At 43.8% G+C, this 21,832-nt stretch overlaps 1 protein-coding gene across 2 annotated transcripts in view; it reads left to right on the top strand.

Moving 5' to 3' along the window:
* Positions 1–21,832, top strand: part of DTNBP1 (dystrobrevin binding protein 1) — a 129,929-nt gene that overhangs the window by 56,620 nt on the left and 51,477 nt on the right. For both annotated transcript variants that reach the window (XM_080807295.1, XM_080807294.1), the window contains exon 7: positions 11,926–11,948. In XM_080807295.1, the coding sequence (XP_080663421.1) occupies positions 11,926–11,948 (23 nt within the window). The remainder of the gene's footprint in view (positions 1–11,925; positions 11,949–21,832) is intronic.

Here is a 21,832-nt window from a genome sequence, read left to right as displayed (position 1 = left end):
ATCTGCTCAGCGGCACACTAAAACATTTTTCACTGGTTCAGACTTTGGAACTGGGTTGTTATCTCTTAGAAACTCTTGTTGGGTCGGGTGGGGGAGGGTCACTGCTTCTGTTGAAGTCTAGGGATCACGCATATCTTGAGAAAGTTACTCCTTTTGCTTTCTGTGTCACGGCTAATGCTAAGGAACTGTGCTCTCTCTCTGTGTTATTTGGTAACACGTAGACTGTAGACGAAGTTTCAGAAATCTTCGAAGCTGAGTGTAAGAGATTTATTTGAGATGGTACGACATACCTTTAGTAGAAGTTGACCAGTTTATGTTCTAGAGAATAATCTGCCAAGCTCCTGAGCTTCCAGAAATGACCGTCCCAACTAATCTAGAAAAGGAATGGGCCTCAGGTCTGAGCTGTACTTCCCATATCTGAAAGTTGGGGATGGTGGTGGCGGGAGGCTCGGCAGGAATGTAGCACACAGGCCTGGCTTTGCTGCGAATGGAACAGAGGAAACCGGTGGCATTCTACAGGGTGAAGATGGTTCTGGAACCAGAGGAGAAGGTCCGAAGTACCTCATCCAGAGGAGTTGGGCAGAAGGTGGACAACCAGTTTCTGAGGTTTTGCAGCAGAGTGTGGTTTGGGATGGAAAGTGGATCAGGAGGACGTTCCCTCAGACAGTGCTCTGACAAAAAGGGCGTGGATGTATCTACCCAAGATGGAGTATTAGGGACCAGATTTACTTTCCCACCTGATACAGCCAAAAACCAGACAAAACAATGCTTTTTAAGACCCTGGACATGAGACAAAGAAGAGAAGTGATCCTTGATGGACAGGAAGCAGGTGCAGTGAGACCTCCTCTTGCCCCTTCATTCTGCCTTGAGAGAGTTTCCAGGCTATAGAGCAAGGCGGGGGGCCCAGGAAGAGCCTGGCACATTCTGAGTCGAAGAAACAGAGCTGGGAGTCCGGGAGTCCGAGGCAGCCAGGGTTTATAGGACACAGTGCCAGAGAGGAGAGAGCTGCACAGAGAGGATCCCGGAAATCCGCTAAGGGTTCCCCTTGAATATCCAGCAGCGTGTTCCTAATGCACGTGAGGAGACTCCCAGAGGCGGGAGCGGGGGAAAGGCAAAGCTAACCGTTGCTGTTGCTTACGCTGTGCCTGTTCTCAAAAGTCCGCCTGGAAAATGTTGTAATTCATGGGACGCGGGGAAGAGCACTCAGGAAAGTGTTCTCTCGGTAGGGGGTATAATTAGCCCCCAGACGAGTCCTGCTCCAGACCTGTTTAACAAATCATGAAAGCAGTCATCAAAAGGACCAGATTGTTTCCAAGGAAATGAACTCCCAAAACAGAGCTCAAGAATATTTGTAGGAGGAGGACCTGAATATCTAGCACCCAAAAGGTAAATCACGATGTGTAGCATCTGATTAAAGATTACTCAGCAAACATGGAGATAACCAGTCAATCAAAAGCAACTCAGAACTGATACGGGAGTTAGCATTAGCAGACAAGGACACTAAAACCAGTTATTGAAACTACTCTCTAAGTTCAAAATATTAAGTGGACACATGGAAGATGAAAAAAGGCCCAAACCTGTCTCTCCGTTTTTCTACATTTTACTTCCTCCTTCCCTATTAGATGCTAGTTTTAGGTGGTTTCCAGGTGGTTAACTGATAGTAAATTATTGTATTTATTACGCTATAGTAATCACACCTGCTAAGCCAGTGACCTCTTGCTAGGAGGCTGTGAATTTATGGGGTTCATGAATTTGTAATCAGATCTTACATCTTTCAAAATGAAACCTAAGCTTATGAGTTGGCAAGGGATCCAACAGATTCCTGTTCTGAAGTGTCAGAGAATAAATCTTGACAGTTTCAGACTTTATACATAGTCACGAGAACAGATGTAGCTAGAATATTTTCACAGGCTATTAGATCCTCGGGTTGACAGTAAATATAGTTCAGGACTGATATTTAAGTTCTTCAAGCTTTATTTTGAACAACGAGTATCTGTTTGCCATCAACATTAAAAACTCATGTTCTGTCTTGCTGCTTTAAAAATAGTATTTCTCTGATTGGTTTACAGTACTCTTTTCCCGAACTTTTTCTCCCAGTTGTGTAAATGTAGTTCTGTATGCTCATCAAGATGTTTGTTTTGACAGAGACAGTAAAAACTTAAAATATATATTTGCATTTGAAAGTGGTCAAGACTTAAAAATATAGCAACCTTGAGAAAGGTTTACTGAAATTCAGGCAAACATAATTATGATTATCCTGGGTTTACAAAAAAAAAAAAAAAGATTATCCTCTTTCTGAAGATAGATTGGTTATAGCTTCTGCATAGTCATTTACAGAGCATGTAATAACTGTCAGTGTTCTAGAATTAGCTTGTTAAATTCGGGATCGTAATTTACATCTTACATGGCCTGATACCGTTTTGGAATTTGTTACGTCTCCTCGTTCGTTACTCTTTTTTCTAGGATACTTTCAAAAGTAGGCAACCGGTTGCTGTACTCTTAGGTGAGCATGGCTGAAACATGGTGCGACCCTCTGCTTTGCTCCTCTGACACTGTTGGTGGATTCTAGAGATGGGACAGGCAGAGACCTGCTTAGCAGCCTGTCCTACCTGCTCGCTCTGTGGTCAGTGGCCAGGAAAATCAGGGCAAAGGCAGCAACAAGAAAGGGAGTGCTCCTCCTCTCCCACACCCGCTCCTCCAGGGCGGTGCGCTCTAGCGTGGCTCTGTTGGCCCCGTCTCTCTGTGGTCTCGCTTCCCATCTGCGTTCTGCCATCTCTGGTCTTCGTTCTGGCTCAGAAACTTGGCACTGTCAGTGTTTCAGAGGACATTCAGTCGTTAGCTACGGGAGAGGTTTGATCCTGGATTTCAGAGAAGAATATTCTCCCCCAAAGTGAGCAATGCTTTCCTTTCTCTCTGGAAGTCCCATGGCATGTTTTGTTCACGATGAATTCTTCTCGTTACACTGATGGCGGAGAAGTGCATTACTGTCATAGTAAGCAGCACATTACTTCTTAGAGGAGGAGAAAGTAGAAGCCGATAATACATAGCTCTCAAGGATGAACTCAGATGAGAATTTATCGCTTGATACCAATATTCTGTGCTTTTACATGGTTTTAAAAACAAGGCATCCCGTAAAGTTATAAAATAAATATTGGACCGACTCAAGGAAAGTTCAAACAATATTTACCCTATAAGCAAACTTTTAAAAAGATTCATTTATTCAAATGAATGGACAAGATGCTTGGCACACTAAAGTCAAAATATTGGTAGAGAAAGAAAACTGAATAAACATTGTATAACGTGAAGACAGTTATTGTGTGTCTCTGTTAGACACAATCTATGATGTACTTTGAATATTTAATTTGTATTTTTTTTCCTTAGTTTTTAGGGAACCAAGTCCATTGACAAATAAATCCCTATTTACCTGACTTCTTGAAGCTGTCCATTCTTGACTTCTACAATACTAGAATCCTTCGTTTCCTTCACAGGCGCTTGAATGTTGGTATTCTCTTGACTATCGCCTCCTCCAGTTCTGCATCTCCTTGGCTCATCCACCCCCCCCCATCCACCCCCCCCCCCCCATGTGGGGACCACGATCAAATTACTGTCTTCAGTTCGGGTCTCTCTTCTACCCGCAGAATCAGCTGCCATCTGGACAGCCTAACTTGGACATCTCAACAGACGCCTGCCCCAAATTATACTCCACAGCCACACTTGACCTTTTCTTGTCTCAATAAGGCACCGCTATCTACAGATCTACGCATTCCACAAACGTGGGAGTCGTCATAATCCCTTTCCCCCGTCCTACCATCACCGCTCAGTTCCTAGTCCAGGCCAGCCCGTATTTCTTGAATTTGTTTTTGCCTTTCTGTCCTCACTGGTCCTTTCCAGCTCGGTCGTGTGCAGCCTCAGTTCCAGTGACAGCCCGCTCATTAGTCTTCCTGTCTGTAACCACTTATGTTACTGTCATTGCTTTTTTTTCCCCCTAAAATACAGTTATGATTAAGACTTCTCACCATCTTCAAGATAAACACTAAGTTATGGTGATTGGGTTACTTAGGTAACGGTAACATTTATTTAGCATTTACTGTGTACCAGGTACTGTGCTTAAAAACCATAGTCTAAATTAACTCAAGAGAATTCTCCTAATGACTGTTTGAGGAGGCGTGCTGTCCTTGTTACCAGCAAGGAAAATCGGACTGGGGAGATTAATTCACCAGCAGCTGCAGAGCCAGGAAGTGGCAATGTGGCACCAGACCAGTGTCTCTCGGACTTCCAAGTCTGTCCATACCCTTTATATTATATCAGCACCCCACAGAGCTGTCCACACTCTGGGGTGGGATGCTGGGGCGTAGGAAGACCGTCTTGCTTCTCTCAGAGCTCTGATCGCTTCAGCTCTCGTGACTGCTAATTATAAAAATGAGCAAGCAGCATTTTTCCATAGTGGTACAACTGGATCACGGGCACGTCTGAACGTGGGATGCATGAGTTTTTTCCTTTAATCTCCCTCCACCCCATCAGCCACACGCTCACCACGCCTGTGGGGACGTAGGGTTTCAGGTGGCATCGTGTGGCCGTATGATGCCGAGAAACAGCAGACCACTGCCTTGGTTGTAATGAGTGATCGAGTGGGCTTTTTTAGGAAACTGGATGGCCAATTAAAATTTTTGAATTAAAAAAAAAATCAGTAATGCGAAGGTATTAGAATTCTTTCACTTATTTCAAAATTTAGAAATTAGTGACCATGGCTTAGTAATGACACTTTTCAGTACAGCAGTGAGAATAAACGTGTTTAATCGGCCTTGCGAAACTCACAAAACATCTTCAAGGGCATGTTGGGTTTTCACTTTAGGTTCACATCAGTGATGATGGCTTTCAATTTTAGTTTCATCGGTTTCCTAAAAAGGAATGTGCTTTCGCAGAGATGAGTGGACCCGGATGTTGCCCCAAAATGTGGGGGTGCGTCTGGGTTTTATATAAATGACTTGTATCCAGTAGACTGGGGGTTTACTTTAAGTACTTTCTGGTGGGCCTGAACTCTCAGGTGGGCCACAGCTTGCATTTACGGAGGGTGTGTGCCCTTGAACTACGTTCTGGGTGCCACAGATCGCACACGCTTGGAGTCCAAGAGGGGCACCAGTTTTGCTCCCAGTCCTGTCTCATTAACTGGGTAGGCTTTGATCCACAAGCCCCTTTTTCTTCACTGGGTAGGTGTTATGTGGTAAGAACTCAGTAAGTAGTCCTTGTTCCTGTCTCATCCTTCATCCTTTGTATCCTGCTTCCTTCAACCACAGGCGTCCCCTTCCAACTCAGAGAGACTTGCATGGAAAACAGGCCTAGGGAAGTAATCTCCTTGCAAGTTTGGAGGGAATTTAATCTGTACATAACTTGCCACCAACTTGGTTGCCACCAACCAGCTGATTTCCTAGACCTTCATTCACTCTGGAGGGAAGGGCATTTTTTTAAAGTTCCAAATCCTTGTTACCATATTGTTCAGATTCTTTTCCATTTTAAAGGCCAATGTTCTAGGATACCATCATTTCATTATTTTTTTTAAGGCTGTACTTTCCCAAAGTAGAAATATATGAAACTGGTGTTAAAAGCATTGTAAATACGGCCTTAGTGCAGGTTTTTTTTTTTTTTTTTTTTTTAACTAGCTGCTTTTTAAAAGGATTCATTTTACAGATAATGTTAAGAAATGTTTTGTTCTGCAACACATCCCCTGGGCAGGATCTGTGTAAGGAGCAAATGACAACAGGGATTTCAGAGATACAGATGGTTTTGAGAAAATTCACCGCAAGCTAGAAGGCCAACTCTCCCTCCCCACCCCCACCTCCATCCCCACCTTCTGCCCTGACAACCCCAAAGCCACCAAACCTGTAAGGATACACGTTTTCATGACTGTAGGGTGCAGGGAACGACAGATTTGATGATGAGTGGTAGGTGGACCATTTTGAAAGAGGTCACGTGAAATCTTTCCCGTGAACAGTTAGTCATGGTGACAGATTCCGTCCATCCGCCATAACAAAGGGAACGCCCTTCAAGTCTGTTCTAACCAAAAAATACTGCTGATCATTCTAAAAAAAAAAAAAAAAAAATCCCCTGAATATTTTCAAACGTGAAGAAAAACGTTAGAGTTGCTATTGCAGTTGGCTTTTTTTTTTTTTTTAAAGATTTTATTTATTTATTTGAGAGTGAGAGAGTTGAGAGAGAACATGAGAGGGGAGAAGGTCAGAGGGAGAAGGAAACTTCCCATGGAGCTGGGAGCAGATGTGGGACTCGATCCCGGGACTCCGGGACCATGACCTGAGCCGAAGGCAGTCGCTTAACCAACTGAGCCACCCAGGCGCCCCTGCAGTTGGCTTTTTGAATGTGGTGGCTGGTCACACAGCATCGTTGTGTTTGCTTCCGGTCCCAGATTCGTCCTCGGGGAAGCCGTTAGTATTGGGAGTGTTCTCCATCCCTGAGATGCTTGTCTTTACAGACACAGTCATCCGGTGGTTCCAGTCTGTTAGGTTTGCATCCGCGAGTCTGATGTAGTTCATTTCTATACATACACAGATTTAAGACACTTTCTGGAACATTCCACAGACTTATTTATTAGTACGATGTTTTTGTTCTTTTTATTCCGCCCTTGTAACTCAACCCCTGTAGAGAAGATGATTACATAGCGCTTCCATCCTTTGGAAATATTATTAGATTTTGCGTCTGGTGTTATTTGTTGAATGTTTTAGTTTTAGGGTTCGTTATGCTGAATTTTGTAAAGGCAGTTGCTGAGCCGAGTAAATTTTAAAATACGGTAAAACGTCAGAGAGAGTATTTCAGTTCTCTCTGCTTATTTGATCTTCTGAAAATGCCATTAAACTATGAAAAATAAGAGACTCAAATTTTTGGAAATGAAAGTGGCAAACAAGTTGTTATCAAATGAGATACTATGTGACCAGACTCTTTTATGAAGAATAAAATTCTCAGGGCGCCTGGGTGGCTCAGTTGGTTAAGCATTTGCCTTCAGCTCAGGTCATGATCCCGGGGTCCTGGGATCGAGCCCCACCTGCATCAGGCTTCCTGCTCAGGCTCTCTGCTTCTCCCCTGTGTGCCTCCCCACTGCTCATGGTCTCTCTCTCTCAAATGAATAAATAAAATCTATAAAAAGAAAAAGAATAAAATTCTCTATAGTTACAGCAAGGGCTTCCTTGAAGAAGCCTATCTTAGTCATTCCTTGATTTTTCTGAGCATCGGTTGGGTCTGACTCTGCACGCATATGATCACGGTGGGTGACACAGGATTTCTGCACATCAGGAGCTCGGCGGCGTCATTGTAGAGATGATGTCTTTCCGGAAATAACCTCATCGCAGGGCAGCACGTGAGGTTTTCTAACACCGAGAGAGTTAAGCACCCTAGGAATTTAGATAAGGACAGATCGCCAATTAGGTGTCAGAGATGAACTTGAAAACTGTTTCACACTGATCCTTGTCATTTCTGTGTCTAATAGAGTTTGGAGAGTGACCAAAATGTAAAACACCTGCTGAACCTGTGCCTTTCATTTGGTTAACTGAGAGAGTGACATAATGGTTAAGAGTAAAACATCTGCCCTGTCCTCAGTAAGTGTTACCCATCATCCTTCAAAACTCAGTCCTGTCCAGAAAGCCTTTGCTACAAACCAAGGTGCATGAGCTGCTCCCTCCTCTTTATTCCTAGAGAAGCCTCAGCCTGTCATTACCAGGGCGCTCACCTGTAGGAAAGATTTCTGATTGTCGCTGTACTTCTCTGTCTCCCCCACCGGAGTCCCTTGAGGTTATGAGACATGCACATTCGAACCCTAGCATTATTCCTAGAGTCCAAGACTCAGTAAATTTATGTTGAATGAATAATTGAACACAGCAAAGGTTACCTTCAGTATAAGAAAATGGGTACAAGGCTGATAACAGTGAGGATGGGGAAAAATGGATGAACTCAGGATATGTTTTGAGATAGAAGTGACAGGGTTTCTTGACAGACTGAATGTGAAGAAGGAAGGAACGGATAAAGCAGACTTGAGGAACTTGGTAATGCCGTTAGCTGACACGCAGGAGCCTGGGGAGCAAGAGGCCGTCTCGCACACGCTGTTCGAGAAGCCGACGCCGCTTGAGTGCAGCTCTCAAAGAGGTGGGCGTGTGTGAGTCCGGAGCTCAGAGAAGAGATCAAGGTAGGAGATGGAGTTCGAGAAATCAGCATATAGCTGGTATTCAGAGCTACATGGCTAGCCCAAATGGCCTTGTGAGAGATTAAGTGAAGGAGGGAGAGCCCCAAGCCAGTCTTGCCGGGAGCACTCCAGTGTCATGGTCAGAGAGAGGTGGAGGGGCTAGCAAAAGAATCCAAGAAAGCAAAAGCTAGAGGAAGCTTTCTTGGGGGATTGCCGATTGGGTCCAGTGCTGCTGAGGGATTCAGAGGAGCTGTGAGGAGTGATCATTGATTGCCCTGGGCAACATGTGATTGTTGGTGACCTTGACTCTGCAGGGGGTGGGGTCCAGAAAGCCAAGTTGGAATCCGTCCAAGACTGGGAAGTCAGGGAGTAGAAATCTGCAGGAGCTGGATTTTCGGGGCGCCTACTCGAGGTGGGCATCGTGTCTTTCTGCATCACCAGATTATTTCATCAGATTCTGGACTGAACTCCCGCACTGCTTTCCTCTTCCCGAGTGTTCTTTGCTCATGGACTCGCCTTCCTCCAGGGGTCCGGACCAGAACCCTCAGCGGTCAGTGTCCTCCTCCCCTTCCTCTGCTTGTCCCGGTGGGATCAAGTGCCAGGACTGTCGAGTCCTCTCGATGGCATTTGCAAACCCGACTCGTCCTGTCCATCGCCCTTGCCACTTCCTGCTCTTCCCAGGCAGCAATTAGCCCTTCTTCAAACTCCTCTGTAGCTTCCCCAGGGCTCCCTGCTTTGATTCTCCCCCTTGCCAGTAGCTCTATCCATCACAGCTAGAATGTGCTTCCTAAAGCACAGCTCTGCTCCTGCGATTCTGCTAAAAATAAAACCAGATCCTTTCAGCCTGGCACTCAGAACCCTCTACCTTTGTAACCTCGTCTCCCACACCTTTCTCTCTGTCAGCCCGCTGCTCTCCAGGGTTCGCTCTCGCCTGGGTCTGTAACCCGCATCATCTGACCTGCGTGCCTTCGCGCTCACTGTCGCGTCTGCTTGACACCCCGGGCCCTCGCCCCTCTCCTGTCGTCTGTACCTCCAGATGCTCGTGACCCCTCAGAGACGCGCCGTCTGCCCGAAGAACCTGCAGATTCCCAGCCTGTCCGTGCCCCTGCTTCACCGAGTTCTAACTCAGTCCTCTCAGAGTTCCCCGACACGGATTTCTGCCTCGCCCCACCGCTCTCCTTCCCTTCACTACCTCGGCCGCTCTTCCTTTTTAGGAAGTGGGGACAGGAACCATTCCCCGTCTGGAAGTTTCCCGGAGAGTTTACTAACGGTGTGGGTTCCATCAATAGAGGACACCTGGGGCGCCGCTCGGCTGCTCCCCATTTTTCGGCGGGCATCTTCCCGTTGAGGGACCGGGGCAGCCAGAAGGTGGAGAGGCGAGCGTGCCCCCCCCACCCCCCCACACCCCCCCCCCCCCCCCCGTGAGAGGCGACTTTCTCCCACCCGGCAGCCACCCGGCAGCGAAATAGACCCTGGATCGTTTGTCTGGCTTTTAGTTGTGGGGATTTGGGGGTGGGAGTGGGGGAAACGTCTCTGAAATTGTGACTCTTTGAGTTCCGGCTTTTTAGAACAGAAGGTGCCTTTTGGGAATTTTGCTCAGTGCGACACATTCTAAAAGCTGCTCATCAGAAAAGAATTACTCATTAGGATATGGAGCTGAGGGCTCTGTCATCTCGTGCACCCAGCAGAGGGCTTGGGGACTTGCTCCTGGGAGGGCATCCGTGGGAAGCACATCGAAGGTGTCTTTGTAAGATGCTCTCTGACGACCCTGTTGCCTCTTGGTTAGGTATTCTCGGTTTCATCCCGTTATTAGGAGGTAAAGTTAAGTTTTAGGCGCATTTAACTTGTACCTAATTAATCTTCCAAGAATGAAGCAGGGCTGTTGGCTGAAGGGAAACAATTGCGTTTTGTTTTTCAAGGAGGGATTGAAAATAAACTATATTTCTGGAGCGTTGTTACGAGGAGTCAGTCTTTTCAGAAAAGAGGAGAGAAGTGCCTGTCTCATTTCAGAGCCTTCCCTTGGCTGTGACAAGAGTATTACGTGTTTGGTCTTCCAGTGGGCAGATTGCCCGTCCCCACCACCAGCTGGTAATTGTAGCCGACTATTTTGGAACACGAGGGGTATCGTAATTAGTGGTGTGGAGTACTGCCTGGTGAGTTCAGAATAGCCCTCGGTGCTTAGTAAAACCTAGAGTGCAAATAAGAGATAAATGTCTCCTATTTTGAGTGTGATAAATAAGCTTTTCATAAATAAACTCACCTCCTCGACAGTACTTCTTATCACCACCAATAGAGAGGGAAAATCTAGTTCCAAAATCACGAAGGAAAAACCTGAGAACAACTTCCTTTGACTTCTTGGTCAAAAATGTTCTGTTTCACGATTGTTCATCTATTTTCTGCTGCTGTGCGTGTCCCCGGGAAACCTGGTATCTTGGGATCCTTAATTGACACAAAATGACAAACCAGAGCGGGTCCTCGAGGCGTGGCCCTTTTGTGTCAGGATGAGCTGTGGACCTCAGTCTTTTGATATGTGCTTTCCTCTTTCACTTAAAAGGGGCGATAACTGTTTGTATTCTGGATGATTTTTAGCCAAAGATCTTAAAAATCTGTTATTTAATATTGAGCAAATTGTTAAGTGCTTTTATAAACTGATTCTTATATATATGAGATGGTTCATAGCTGGTATTCAGATGCTTTTTATTTTTTCTAAGTGTTTTGTTTAAATTCTGGTTGAATTTTTTTTAACCCATTAATAAAGTAATAGCAGAAAAACTGAAAATAGTGGGACGCCTGGGTGGCTCAGTGGGTTAAAGCCTCTGCCTTTGGCTCAGGTCATGATCCCAGGGTGCTGGGATCGAGCCCTGCATCTGGCTCTCTGCTCAGCAGGGAGCTTGCTTCCTCCTCTCTGCCTGCCTCTCTGCCTACTTGTGATCTCTGTCTGTCAAATAAATAAATAAAATCTTAAAAAAAAAAAAGAAAGAAAAACTGAAAATAGTTGCTTTAGACTAATTTTATTGGTAATTTCAGTAAAGCAAAGGGGAACGTCCAGAAACACCACTCTGGGTTTTTTAAGTATATATTCATATTTTTAAACATTTTATTTATTTATTTGACAGAGAGAAAGATCACAAGTAGGCAGAGAGGCAGGCAGAGAGAGGGGGGGAAGCAGGCCTCCCTGCTGAGCAGAGAGCTCCATGCGGGGCTCGATCCCAGGATCCTGGGATCATGACCTGAGCCGAAGGCAGAGGCTTCTGAGCCACCACTGGCTCACCACTGAGCCACCCAGGCACCCCTTTAAGTATATTTTTATTATGACCTAAGAGCAGGGCTCTTAAAAGTATATTTGTCTTATAACCTAAGAGCAGTTTATATTGGAAACAGATTATTTTAAAATTTACATTTTCTTAACAGACAAAAAACCCCCAGACTCTTACATACAGAGAACTGGTGGTTGGCAGAGGGGAGGGGAGCGGAGGGATGGGGGGAAATAGATAAAGAGGTTGAAGAGGTACAAATTTCCAGTTATAAAATAAAGAATTCACAGAGATGGAAATAGGGAATACAGTCCATAATATTGCAATAATGTTGTTTGGTGACAGATGGTGATGGCATTGATTGTGGTGAGCACTGAGCAATGTATAGTATTGTTGACTCACTTATGTTGCACACCTGAAACCAATATAACACTGTAATTATACTTCAAATAAACAAATAAAATTTACATTTTCTTTTTTCTTCTACAGGAAGGAACTCGAAACCTTCAAAGGTAATTTTGTGTTTAATTCTTCACTTTAAAGTAAATGAGAGTTAATCGATGTCAGATGTTCTCTCATGATGATGAACTCATTCCTTTTTCTTTGAATCAGTTTACATCAAAAAAATGTTTACTTAATCCTGTTTTTGTAAGTTTTATTTAATCACAAGTGGTTTTGATATCCTCTTTGAGCTGGAACACATATCCTAAGTGAGACTTTCTGCTGATGACCATGGCAAGTAGTACATAAGGATGGCCTCGTCCTACCTTGGAGGTTGTTGCGAATCCCAGCTTGACAAGATTCTGGTCTCTCATGTGCACAGTCTGGGCCACGTGGAGAGGGCATGGTGATAGAGAGATGTGCCCTTGTGATCGATCGATTTTGGAAGGTCACCTGACCTTCCAAAATGTGTTCCATGCTGGGTCCCGCCCTGCCATTGTCTTGTAACTTTGGATAAGTCTCTCACCTTATTCAGGCTCGGTTTCTCCATCTGTAAAATAAGACGCTCGGTGAACTATATCTGAGACACCAAAAGCACCCCGCTTTGCCTTTTCTTTTTTGGGAACTTTTGAAGGTGGGACACTGGAAAAATAACTCCAGGTCATGTTGACCCTTGCTGGTCATGGCGCAGCACTAGTGCAAAATAGAGAAAACCGCAAACTCTCCAGCGGCTCCGAGCCCTTCCAGCGTGCGGCTTTTCAATTACTGATGAGCAGTTACACAGAGAAGGCAGCGTTCTCCAACAGACTCATCCCAGCAGCTAGGAAGGCTCTGAATTATTGCCTCTTATAGTACACATTAAACCAGTTTTATGCTTATTGTATTTCACATATGAGCTAGTACTGACTAAGATTGACTGAATGAGTACGTTTTTCTAGTTTATCATTTACAGCTGACTTGTTTATGCGTACGGTCTGTTTAGCTGTTTTGGGGAAATGACTGACCTTCAAGATAAAAGGTATAAAGTCCATTCCTACTGTGACTCTAATTGAACAGGCTTGTTTTGGCTGGATTTCTGTTTGACTGACTACAGTTACAGTAAAATGGCTGAGGTCGTGGCCGGTTTGTTGAGGGTAATGCTAAGTATCGTGTGATAGAACGTGTTCTCATGGTTATCATTATTTCTCATCAGTTTGTGCACCAGGACTCATGGATGTTATTTTCCACCCATGGTTGAAAATAAGAACGAAATCCTCATAAAATGTACTTTTCCATCTCATTCTTTCTTTTGTAGGCTAGCATCTTATATAACATTAGGAAGGGGGGAAAAGCAATCAAGTTAATATTGAAAGACAGGCAGGGACACAGATGATGCAAATGTCAGCTTCACTTGCATCTCAGTACTGGGGCCTTTTTTTTTTTTTTGGTATGACAATATTCACAGTAAAAGAAGAGACCAGCCATTTCCAAATCGTTAGGTAGTGTTATATAGTACCCAAGAGAATAATTCAGTTTATGCCGACATTTCTCATTTATACACACGTGCCTAATTATGGTATGGCCTGTAACAGCATATCCAGCCCACCCACAGACCAAAGAAAGCTCTCATATTTGAACAAACCATAAACTAATTATTGCATCATATCAAAATTTTTTAGTACCAATATTCATTGAAAATTCTGTCCTCCTGAGTGTTTTGCTAATATTTCAAAAGCATGAGTAGCACATAATTAAAAAGAACTGTTCTTCCAAGAAAAAACATGGAGGAAAAAAGAAAAAAATTTACAAACTGTAACAGTTCCTTACTATTTGAGTGTTGTCTTTGGTTTTCTGTTATAGGTTACAGGAAGGCAAAAGATGTTACTTGGTCTGATTGTTTTATTCAACTCTTGTAGTTGTATTTAGAAGCTTATTCTCTAAGTTCATGGAAAGCTAACTTTGGGGAAGAAAAACAAAATTAGTAACCCTCAAAGTTAGTGGTACAGATCAGAATCATCCACATTCTGGATTCTTCCTTCTGTACTCCATGGATGTTAGTGGGATAGGTACCCCATTCCTCGGTGATGCCTATAGCACGGCTCTAAACATTATCGATACTGGCTATTGTTTGTTTGTTTTTTAAAATATTGGCAGCAGGAAGGTTTTCTGTGTTCGCTGAATATTGCTTTGTGGGTTTTTTTTTTTTTTTTTTTTTTTTTTTAGATAGAAGGAGAGAGCCAGGGGGGTGGGGTGGCGTGGTGAAGAGACCGAGGGAGAAAGAGAATCTTAAGCAGACTCCCTTGCTCAGCACAGAGCCTGACTCAGAGCTCCGTCTCACGACCCTGTGATCATGATCTGAGCTGAAATCAAGAGTCAGAAACTTAACTGACTGAGCCACCCAGCCCCCCCGCCGCCGCGAATATTGCATTTTTTAAAAACTTTTAAATGATAGTCCCTTGGATATTAAATAATAGAAAAAGGAAAGTAGGATTTCCTAAATCTTAATTTTTAATTTTCAGTGGGGAAGAAATTCCATTATTGTAAGCATGTGTAAAGTAAGGTTTTCACAGTCCTTAAAGACATAGGGAATTGGCCTTGAATAGACCTGTCTGTTCATTGGGCATTATTTATCACTTTCCCATTTTAATTTTAAAAAATAGTCATTCCATATATAACTCTCAAAATCACTCTCAAGGTTTTTAAAGTGTAAGTCTAGAAAGAGTGTGCCCCTGGATTGGATGTTGCTCGAACCTCCATCATTCCTGACTTAACATGGCTTTGCTACGCAGACTCGTTCTGTCTTCACTTAATTAATTCACCAAACTAACCGTCATCCTCCATAAGATAGACCGACTGATGCCCGGAGCGAGCTGAGTACTCACGGCTGACAGGCTGCTCACCAGCACACCCAGACCCTTCTAGTTCCACTGCTTGCTCGAATGCTTACCCAGGGCGAGTTGTTTGCTGTCCAGCTCCGCTGTGCTTGTTGTTATAATCTGCAGTGCAAATAATATCAGAGACAATGATGGAACCTCAGTGTTAAGGAGACCTGTTTGTAAGAAAACTAAGTTGACAGCTCGGGTAGACTTGGTATAGATAAATAGATTGTGACATTGCTACAAAAGGCAAAATTCAGAATTAGAAAAGAATTGGGAAAAAAATAAAAATCCTGAAGGGTTCCATACGTGAATTGTTTCACACATCTTAAATTCCTGCTCTGCTTTTTAAAATAGACTGGAAATTTTGGGACGCCTGGGTGGCTCAGTTGGTTAAGCGGCTGCCTTCGGCTCAGGTCATGATCCCAGCGTCCTGGGATCGAGTCCCACATCGGGCTCCTTGCTCGGCGGGAGCTCCTGCTTCTCCCTCTGCCTCTGCCTACCACTCTGTCTGCCTGTGCTCGATCGCTCTCTAATAAATAAATAAATTAAAAAAAAAAATTAAAAAAAAAAAAAATAGACTGGAAATTTTATTCATGGTAGTATGGGTAGCTTAAGCAAGAATTTTCAGTGAACCTATGCTTAAAAAATTCACGAATAAAAGTATTGGTTATATTTTATATTAAAGTGTTTGTATATGTGTTTTTAATGGATCCCTATATTTTTTATAAAGATTTTTATTTATTTATTTGACAGAGACAGAGATCACAAGTAGGCAGAGAGGCAGGCAGAGAGAGTGGGGGGGAAGCAGGCTCCCCGCCGAGCAGAGAGCCCGATGTGGGGCTCGATCCCAGGACCCTGAGATCATGACCTGAGCTGAAGGCAGAGGCTTAACTCACTGAGCCACCCAGGTGCCCCTAATGGATCGCTATATTAACTGTTTTTTAAAAAATTAAATGAAGGGTGCCCGAGTGGTGCAGTAGGTTGAGCATCCCGACACTTGGTTTCGACTCAGGTCATGATCCCACGGTCATGAGATCGAGCCCCGTGTCAGGCTCTGGGCTCAACATGGGGTCTGCTTGAGATTCTCTCTCCCTGTCCTTCTGTCCCTCCCACTGGTGCTCATGCTTGCTCGCTCACTCTCTCTCTCAAATAAATAAATATTTAAAAAATCTTTAAAAAAAATTTAAAAATCTTAAAAAAAATCTTAAATAAATCTTAAAAAATCTTAAAAAAAAAGGGGATCTAGTTGTATCATATAAGAAGATGTCCACTGTAATCTTAATATAAAATTACCCAGCCATGTCAGATGTGTGACTGACAGTGTGAAAACCTGCCAGGATTTAGGAGTTATCACTATCAGAGTTAGTGGATCATTGTGAAAGTATGTGGGCAAAACCAGCTAAGGCCAGCCTGATACAGTGTGATCACAATTATGGCTTAGCTTTGGAAACTGAAGCCAACGCGGAACATAGGGCCAGAGTGGTCAGAGAAATGGGAGGAAGACCAAGACAATTTAGTGACAAGGAAGGACAGAGAGGAGAAAGTGTAAAGGAGAGGTGGTTATCAGTGATATAAGTAATGTGGTATGGGGAAGTCCCATTGGATTTGACAGTGAACAGATTGGTAATTGGGCATCGGAAAGAGCTATTTGTAAAGGGAGAGTCCAAATTGCAAATCAAAAGTATATAAGAAATTAGCATACAAGGGTGATATGAACTCAGTATTCTTTAGAGAATGAGATGAAAGAAATGAAAAAGTAACTTGACATAGAATCAGGGTCAAGGTCATGGGAGAGGGTGAAATTGAGGATATTAAGGAGTCAAATAAGATCCTGGAGAAGACGGAAAGCAGTCATATCCAGATGGATTATCCTTGGACAGGATCCAGAGACATCTCTTTCCCAAACCTTAGAGAAGGGAAGATGCCTGGTAAAATGGGAAAAAGTTGATATGGAGGGAAGAAACAATTTTTTAAGAATCCATTTAGAGTGAGATGGTCTGAATTTTGCAGGGCTAGGCCCAGAAGTAGAAATAAAAACTGAAACAAATATGCTTTGGTTAACACAGAGTTGGGACTTGGGAAGGCACATAGAGTAGATCAGCAGTTTGGTGATCTTGGAAGCTGATGAGAGCATGATTGAAATGCCTGGCCATGGAATTCAGGCTGGCAGGGAGAGGCCTGACTAGACCAGTAAAATAAGCAAGCTGGGAGGCCTGGGGGATGGTGTGCACCATGAAGTTGGAGAACACGTCAATGGTTAAGGTAGATCTTGTGGCCAGAGATGGAGGTTTGAAATCTTAGAGGTGGAACAGTTCCCAGTGATGATCGCTAAAAACAGAAGTCATCAAATAGTGGAGGTTATCCGAGTCAGAGAGTTCTGTCACCACTGGGAGTCCCACTTGTTTGGATGACTCTTAGATGTGAACTATAGATACTTCTGGCTTGGCAGGCCTTAGCCTGCTGTAAATCATGTATGGTAGATGGTAAACTTGGTAGAGTTTGTTGATTCCATTCAAGAGTTACCTTGACATGTAAGGTAAAACTATTCAGCCGCCATTTGGCAATATTTAAGTGATAGAGACTCAGGTTGGATCATAGAACTGCCCTCTGTCCTCAAGGCTACAGCCCTGGGGTAAAGCTCGTAGGATAAAAAGGCAAATACATACATTTAATATAACGTAAAAAATATTATAATAGAAGCGCACTAAAGCAGGAATAGTGGACTGTTTAGAGAGAGGGGCGGTACTTGAGCTGGATCTGAATGAGGAGGGCTTACCAGGTCGGAAAGGGCAGTAAGGACATTCCAGAAGGAGGAAAGCACAATTGCAAGGATGCAGAGATGTTTATTTCGAGAACACAAGATTTAACTTCTTGTTCAATGAGGGAACTACAAATAATTTGTTAGAGCTAAAGCATATGGTGTGTGGGGCAGAACTAGTGAGGGATGCATGGAGATGTAGGCAGGAACAACTGATACCCAGCCTCAAATGTCATACAGAGGAGTTTAGACTTTTCCCTTTGGGCCAGTGGTCTCCAAGGAGGGATGTGACTACGCAGAATAATAGCAGTGGAAGAAGAAAACTGGAGCTTCGTTTCTTTTTTAGGCCTTCCTTTTAGATTGCAATTTTTGTGTGTATTATATAATAAACTGGTACAGGAATTCATGTATATGATGTATAAATATACAAATCTGGGTTACATGTTAAAAGTTTTTAACTCATGGTGGAGGACCATGGTAAGGGAGCTTAGAGGAGGGTTCTGTGGTAGCTGGTACACACAGGATGGGAGTGGGAGAATGCGAAGGGTTTACATTAGGGTTGTAGACTCAGATGATTTGCATTATAGAGCAAGTGTTCTGATACTCTGTAGAAGGCCGATTGGAAAGAGCTAATCTAGAGGAAGAGATTTGTTGGAAAACTTACAGAGATTTGAATTGAAGGCAGTGGTAGATTGGAAAGACATAGGAGCATGACGGTGCATGGAATCACAAGACTTATAACTCCATGGGGTTCCTCTTAGACTTCTGGCTAGAACATTTACACACAGAGGGTTTTTTCATGCACCAAGAAATGCTATACTGGCCGAAGCAGATTTGGGAGGGAATGGTAGTGAATTTGGCTGGTTTTTGGAGGAAGAGGGTGGTAAAAGTATCATTTTGCAGGCAAGTTCCCCATAACCTCACAAAACTTTTTGGTATCCAATAGATTGAGAAATGATTTTTGAGAACAGTTTTATTGAGCTTTGATTTGTGTACAACAAGGTTCCTCCATCTTTAAGTGCGATTTCAGTGACTTTTACTAAATTCGTGGAGTTGTGCAGCTATCACCACAATCGAGTGTTGTAGCATTTCCATCATACACAGCTGTTCCTTTCTGCCCGTTTGCACCGAGTACCAGCTGCCTCCCAGGCCCCAGGCCATCCGTAATCGAGGTCTGTCTCCATCGGTTCGCCCTTTCTGGACATCTCATAAATGCAGCCATACAATTTGTAGTCTTTTTGCATCTACATTCTTTCACCTAGTTTAAGATTTTTGAGCTTTTTTTATTGACCAGTTGCTGTTACATGTATGAATACATTGTGTTTTGTTCGCGCATTTGCCAGGTGATAGGCATTTGGATGGCTTCCAGCGTGGGGTTGTTGTGGGTAATGCTGTAAACTCTCATGTGCAAGTCTGTGTATGGACATGTGTTTGCATCTCTCTTGGGTGTGTAGCTAAGGCTGGAGTTTCTGGGTCATATGGTCAGTTTAAATTGAACTTGTTAAGAAGCTGTGTGACTTTTCCAGAGTGCCTGCAACGTTTTCCATCCCCACCAGGCCTGTATGAGGGTTCCAGTTCCTCTCTTCCTTGCCAGCACTTACATCCTTCACGCTTACATTTAGGTCTGTGATCCATTTCCTCTCCCATGATCCCTTTTGAGTTATTTTTTTCTGTTTGTGGGATGGAAGAGTCTAGGTTGGTTTTGTTTTTGTTGTTTTGTTGCTTTTTTTTTTTTTAACATATCAATATCTTTTTGTCCCAGAACTGTTTTTTGGTTAGATGGTCCCCCCCCCCCAATTGAATTGCTTTGGTACCTTTGCAGGAAAACAGTGGCCATAAATATAAGAGTTTATTTCTGGATTCTCAGTTTTGTTCCTTTTTGCCAGCATCACACTGCCTTGATAACTGCAGCTTTGTATAAAGTTTCGAAATTGAGAAGGTTGAGTCCCTCAACTTTGATCTTTTTAAAAATTGGTTTGGGGGCACCTGGGTGGCTCAGTGAGTTAAAGAGCCCCGTGTCAGGCTCTCTGGTCAGCAGGGAGCCTGCTCCCCCCTCTCTCTGCCTGCTTCTGATCTCTCTCTCTGTCAAATAAATAAATAAAATATTTTAAAAAAATTGGTTTGGCTATTTTAGGTCCTTAGAAATTCCATATAAATTTTAGGATCATTGTGTCAGTTTCTTTAAAAAAAAAAAAAAGAATTCTTGGGCTTGGGTAGGGATTGTGTTGAATTTATAGATCAATTGGGTGAGAATTGCTGTCTTAATATTGAGTCTTCCAATCCATGAACCAGAACCGTGTTCCTATTTCTTTAGCTCTTTTTTGATTTTTCTCAGCAGTTTTTTATTTTCCAAATATAAGTCTTGGACTTTTGTTAAATTTAGCCCTAAATATGTTATTCTTCTTGGTGAATTCTATCTTGATCATACTAAATTTGAGGTGTCTGTGAGACATTACTAGTAGAAGTGTCCAGTGGGCATGTGGACCTTCAGAGAAGGAGCTGCGCTATATTTGGGAGGAGTCAGCATATAGATGGGAGAGGAAGCCTTGGGTTTGGATGAAGTTGCCCACAGAGGGCAGGCAGAATCCACAAAAAAATGACCACGGAGAGAAATTTAGGAAGCGCTACTATTCATTAGGCAGACAGAAGAAGAGAACTTCAGTTGACCCTTGGACAACACGGGCGATAGGGGCGCTGGCCCCCTGCATGGTTGAAAATCTGTGTAGAACTTTCAACTCCCCCCAAAACATAACTACGGTAGCCTACTGTTGACTAGAAGCCTCACCAATAGCATAAACAGTCGATTCACACATACTTTGCCTGGTATGTGTGTTATATACTGAATTCTTAAAGTAAGCTAGGGAAAAGAAAATGTTAGTAAGAAAATCATAACGAGGAGGAAAACATATTTACAGTGCTGTCCTGTAGTTACTGAAAAAAATTTGCACATAAGTGAATCGGTGCCATTTCAAACCCGTGTCGCTGGAGGATCAACTGTAGTTGCTTATCATGGAGGCTGAGGACAGTCAGCCCCAGAGGTGAGGTTTGAAAACCACAGGGAACCTTTCCAGGAAATGTCAAGAAGCAGCGTCATACTGCTGTGGAGAGGGCAGGGAGAAGGGTTGCTTTATCTGGCAGTCGGACGCCGATCGGTGGTGTTCCTGGGAATGGTTTCAGCAGCATGGGGTGTTCACGTGTGAGGGGGGCGGTGGAGACTGCAGTGGGGAGGCTCAGGGCACGAGGAGCACGAGGGAACCGTGTCCTGCCTCGCACAGCACCATCCCCTGGGGGCTTGGCACACTGGCGGTTCCTAAGTGTCTGAACGAATGAGAAGTCGATACAGTGCTTTCAACAGCGAAGACTCGGAAGGAGAGAGAGGGTCGAGGGGAGGGTAAGGTGCAGAGGAGGAATTTTTTTTTTTTTTTAATTTGTGAGAAACTTGAATCTGTATGAAAAGGGAAACGCGGCAGATGAGGGAGAGGGGCTGGCAGAGCTGCAGCCAGCAGGCCAGACCGGAGGGAGCAGGGTTCCGAGCATATGATTCTGAAACAGGGAAAGACGCGGACAAGTGATTTGTAACTGTTGGAATTGTGATGATTTAAGATACTTATTAAAAACACACAGCACGCTCCAAGCCACTGATTAGTGTTGCTGAATTTGAAGAAAGCTTTAGGCTAAATTTATTTTAAAAATGAAGTGGGGGAAATTTACAAGATACCGAATGTGTTATGAAATGAACTATATTCTTCATCTTCATTTTATTGCTTTCCGCGAGTGAGGCTTCTTCTCTCTCTTCGCGTGTCATGGGCACATCTCTGTGTCTCCAGGACCAGCTCACATGCGCTGAGTGTATTTTCAGCCCCACCCCCGTGGCTGAGCCGCACTTGGTACGCCCCCCCCCCCCCCCCCCGTCCGTGCATACATCTCCGCACACCAGAGCCCCGGGAGCTTGCGTTTGGCTTTTACAGAGGTGGTAGATTCCGACACATGTCTGCTTAAGCCATCAGCAGAAAACTAACAGGCTTCTACAGTCTCTTTGGAAAAACCTGCTCCTGGCTTCAACCTCGCTGCCTTTGTTCTCCATCTCAGAAGATGCACATCAGGGGGGCTGCCTGGTGACGGGAGCTTGCCCTTGACCAGCACTGAGCTCCGGTTCACTTGTCCACTTTTCACATCCATGTCATCTCCAGGACTCACCGAAAATAGTCAGAGGAATCCCTGTAGGTGGAACTTTATTTTATGTTTTTCCTTCGCTGCTTTTCTTTATTGTTTTTACCTCCATGCTTGAGCACATAGCAGTGTTTGCATGGCATACAGATGATATGTTACTAAAAAGCAG

This window comes from Martes martes, assembly GCF_963455335.1.
Source record: "Martes martes genome assembly, chromosome: 6".
Taxonomy (NCBI): Eukaryota; Metazoa; Chordata; class Mammalia; order Carnivora; family Mustelidae; genus Martes; species Martes martes.
Note: the sequence above shows the minus strand (reverse complement) of the source record. Positions and strands in the feature narration are given on the sequence as shown.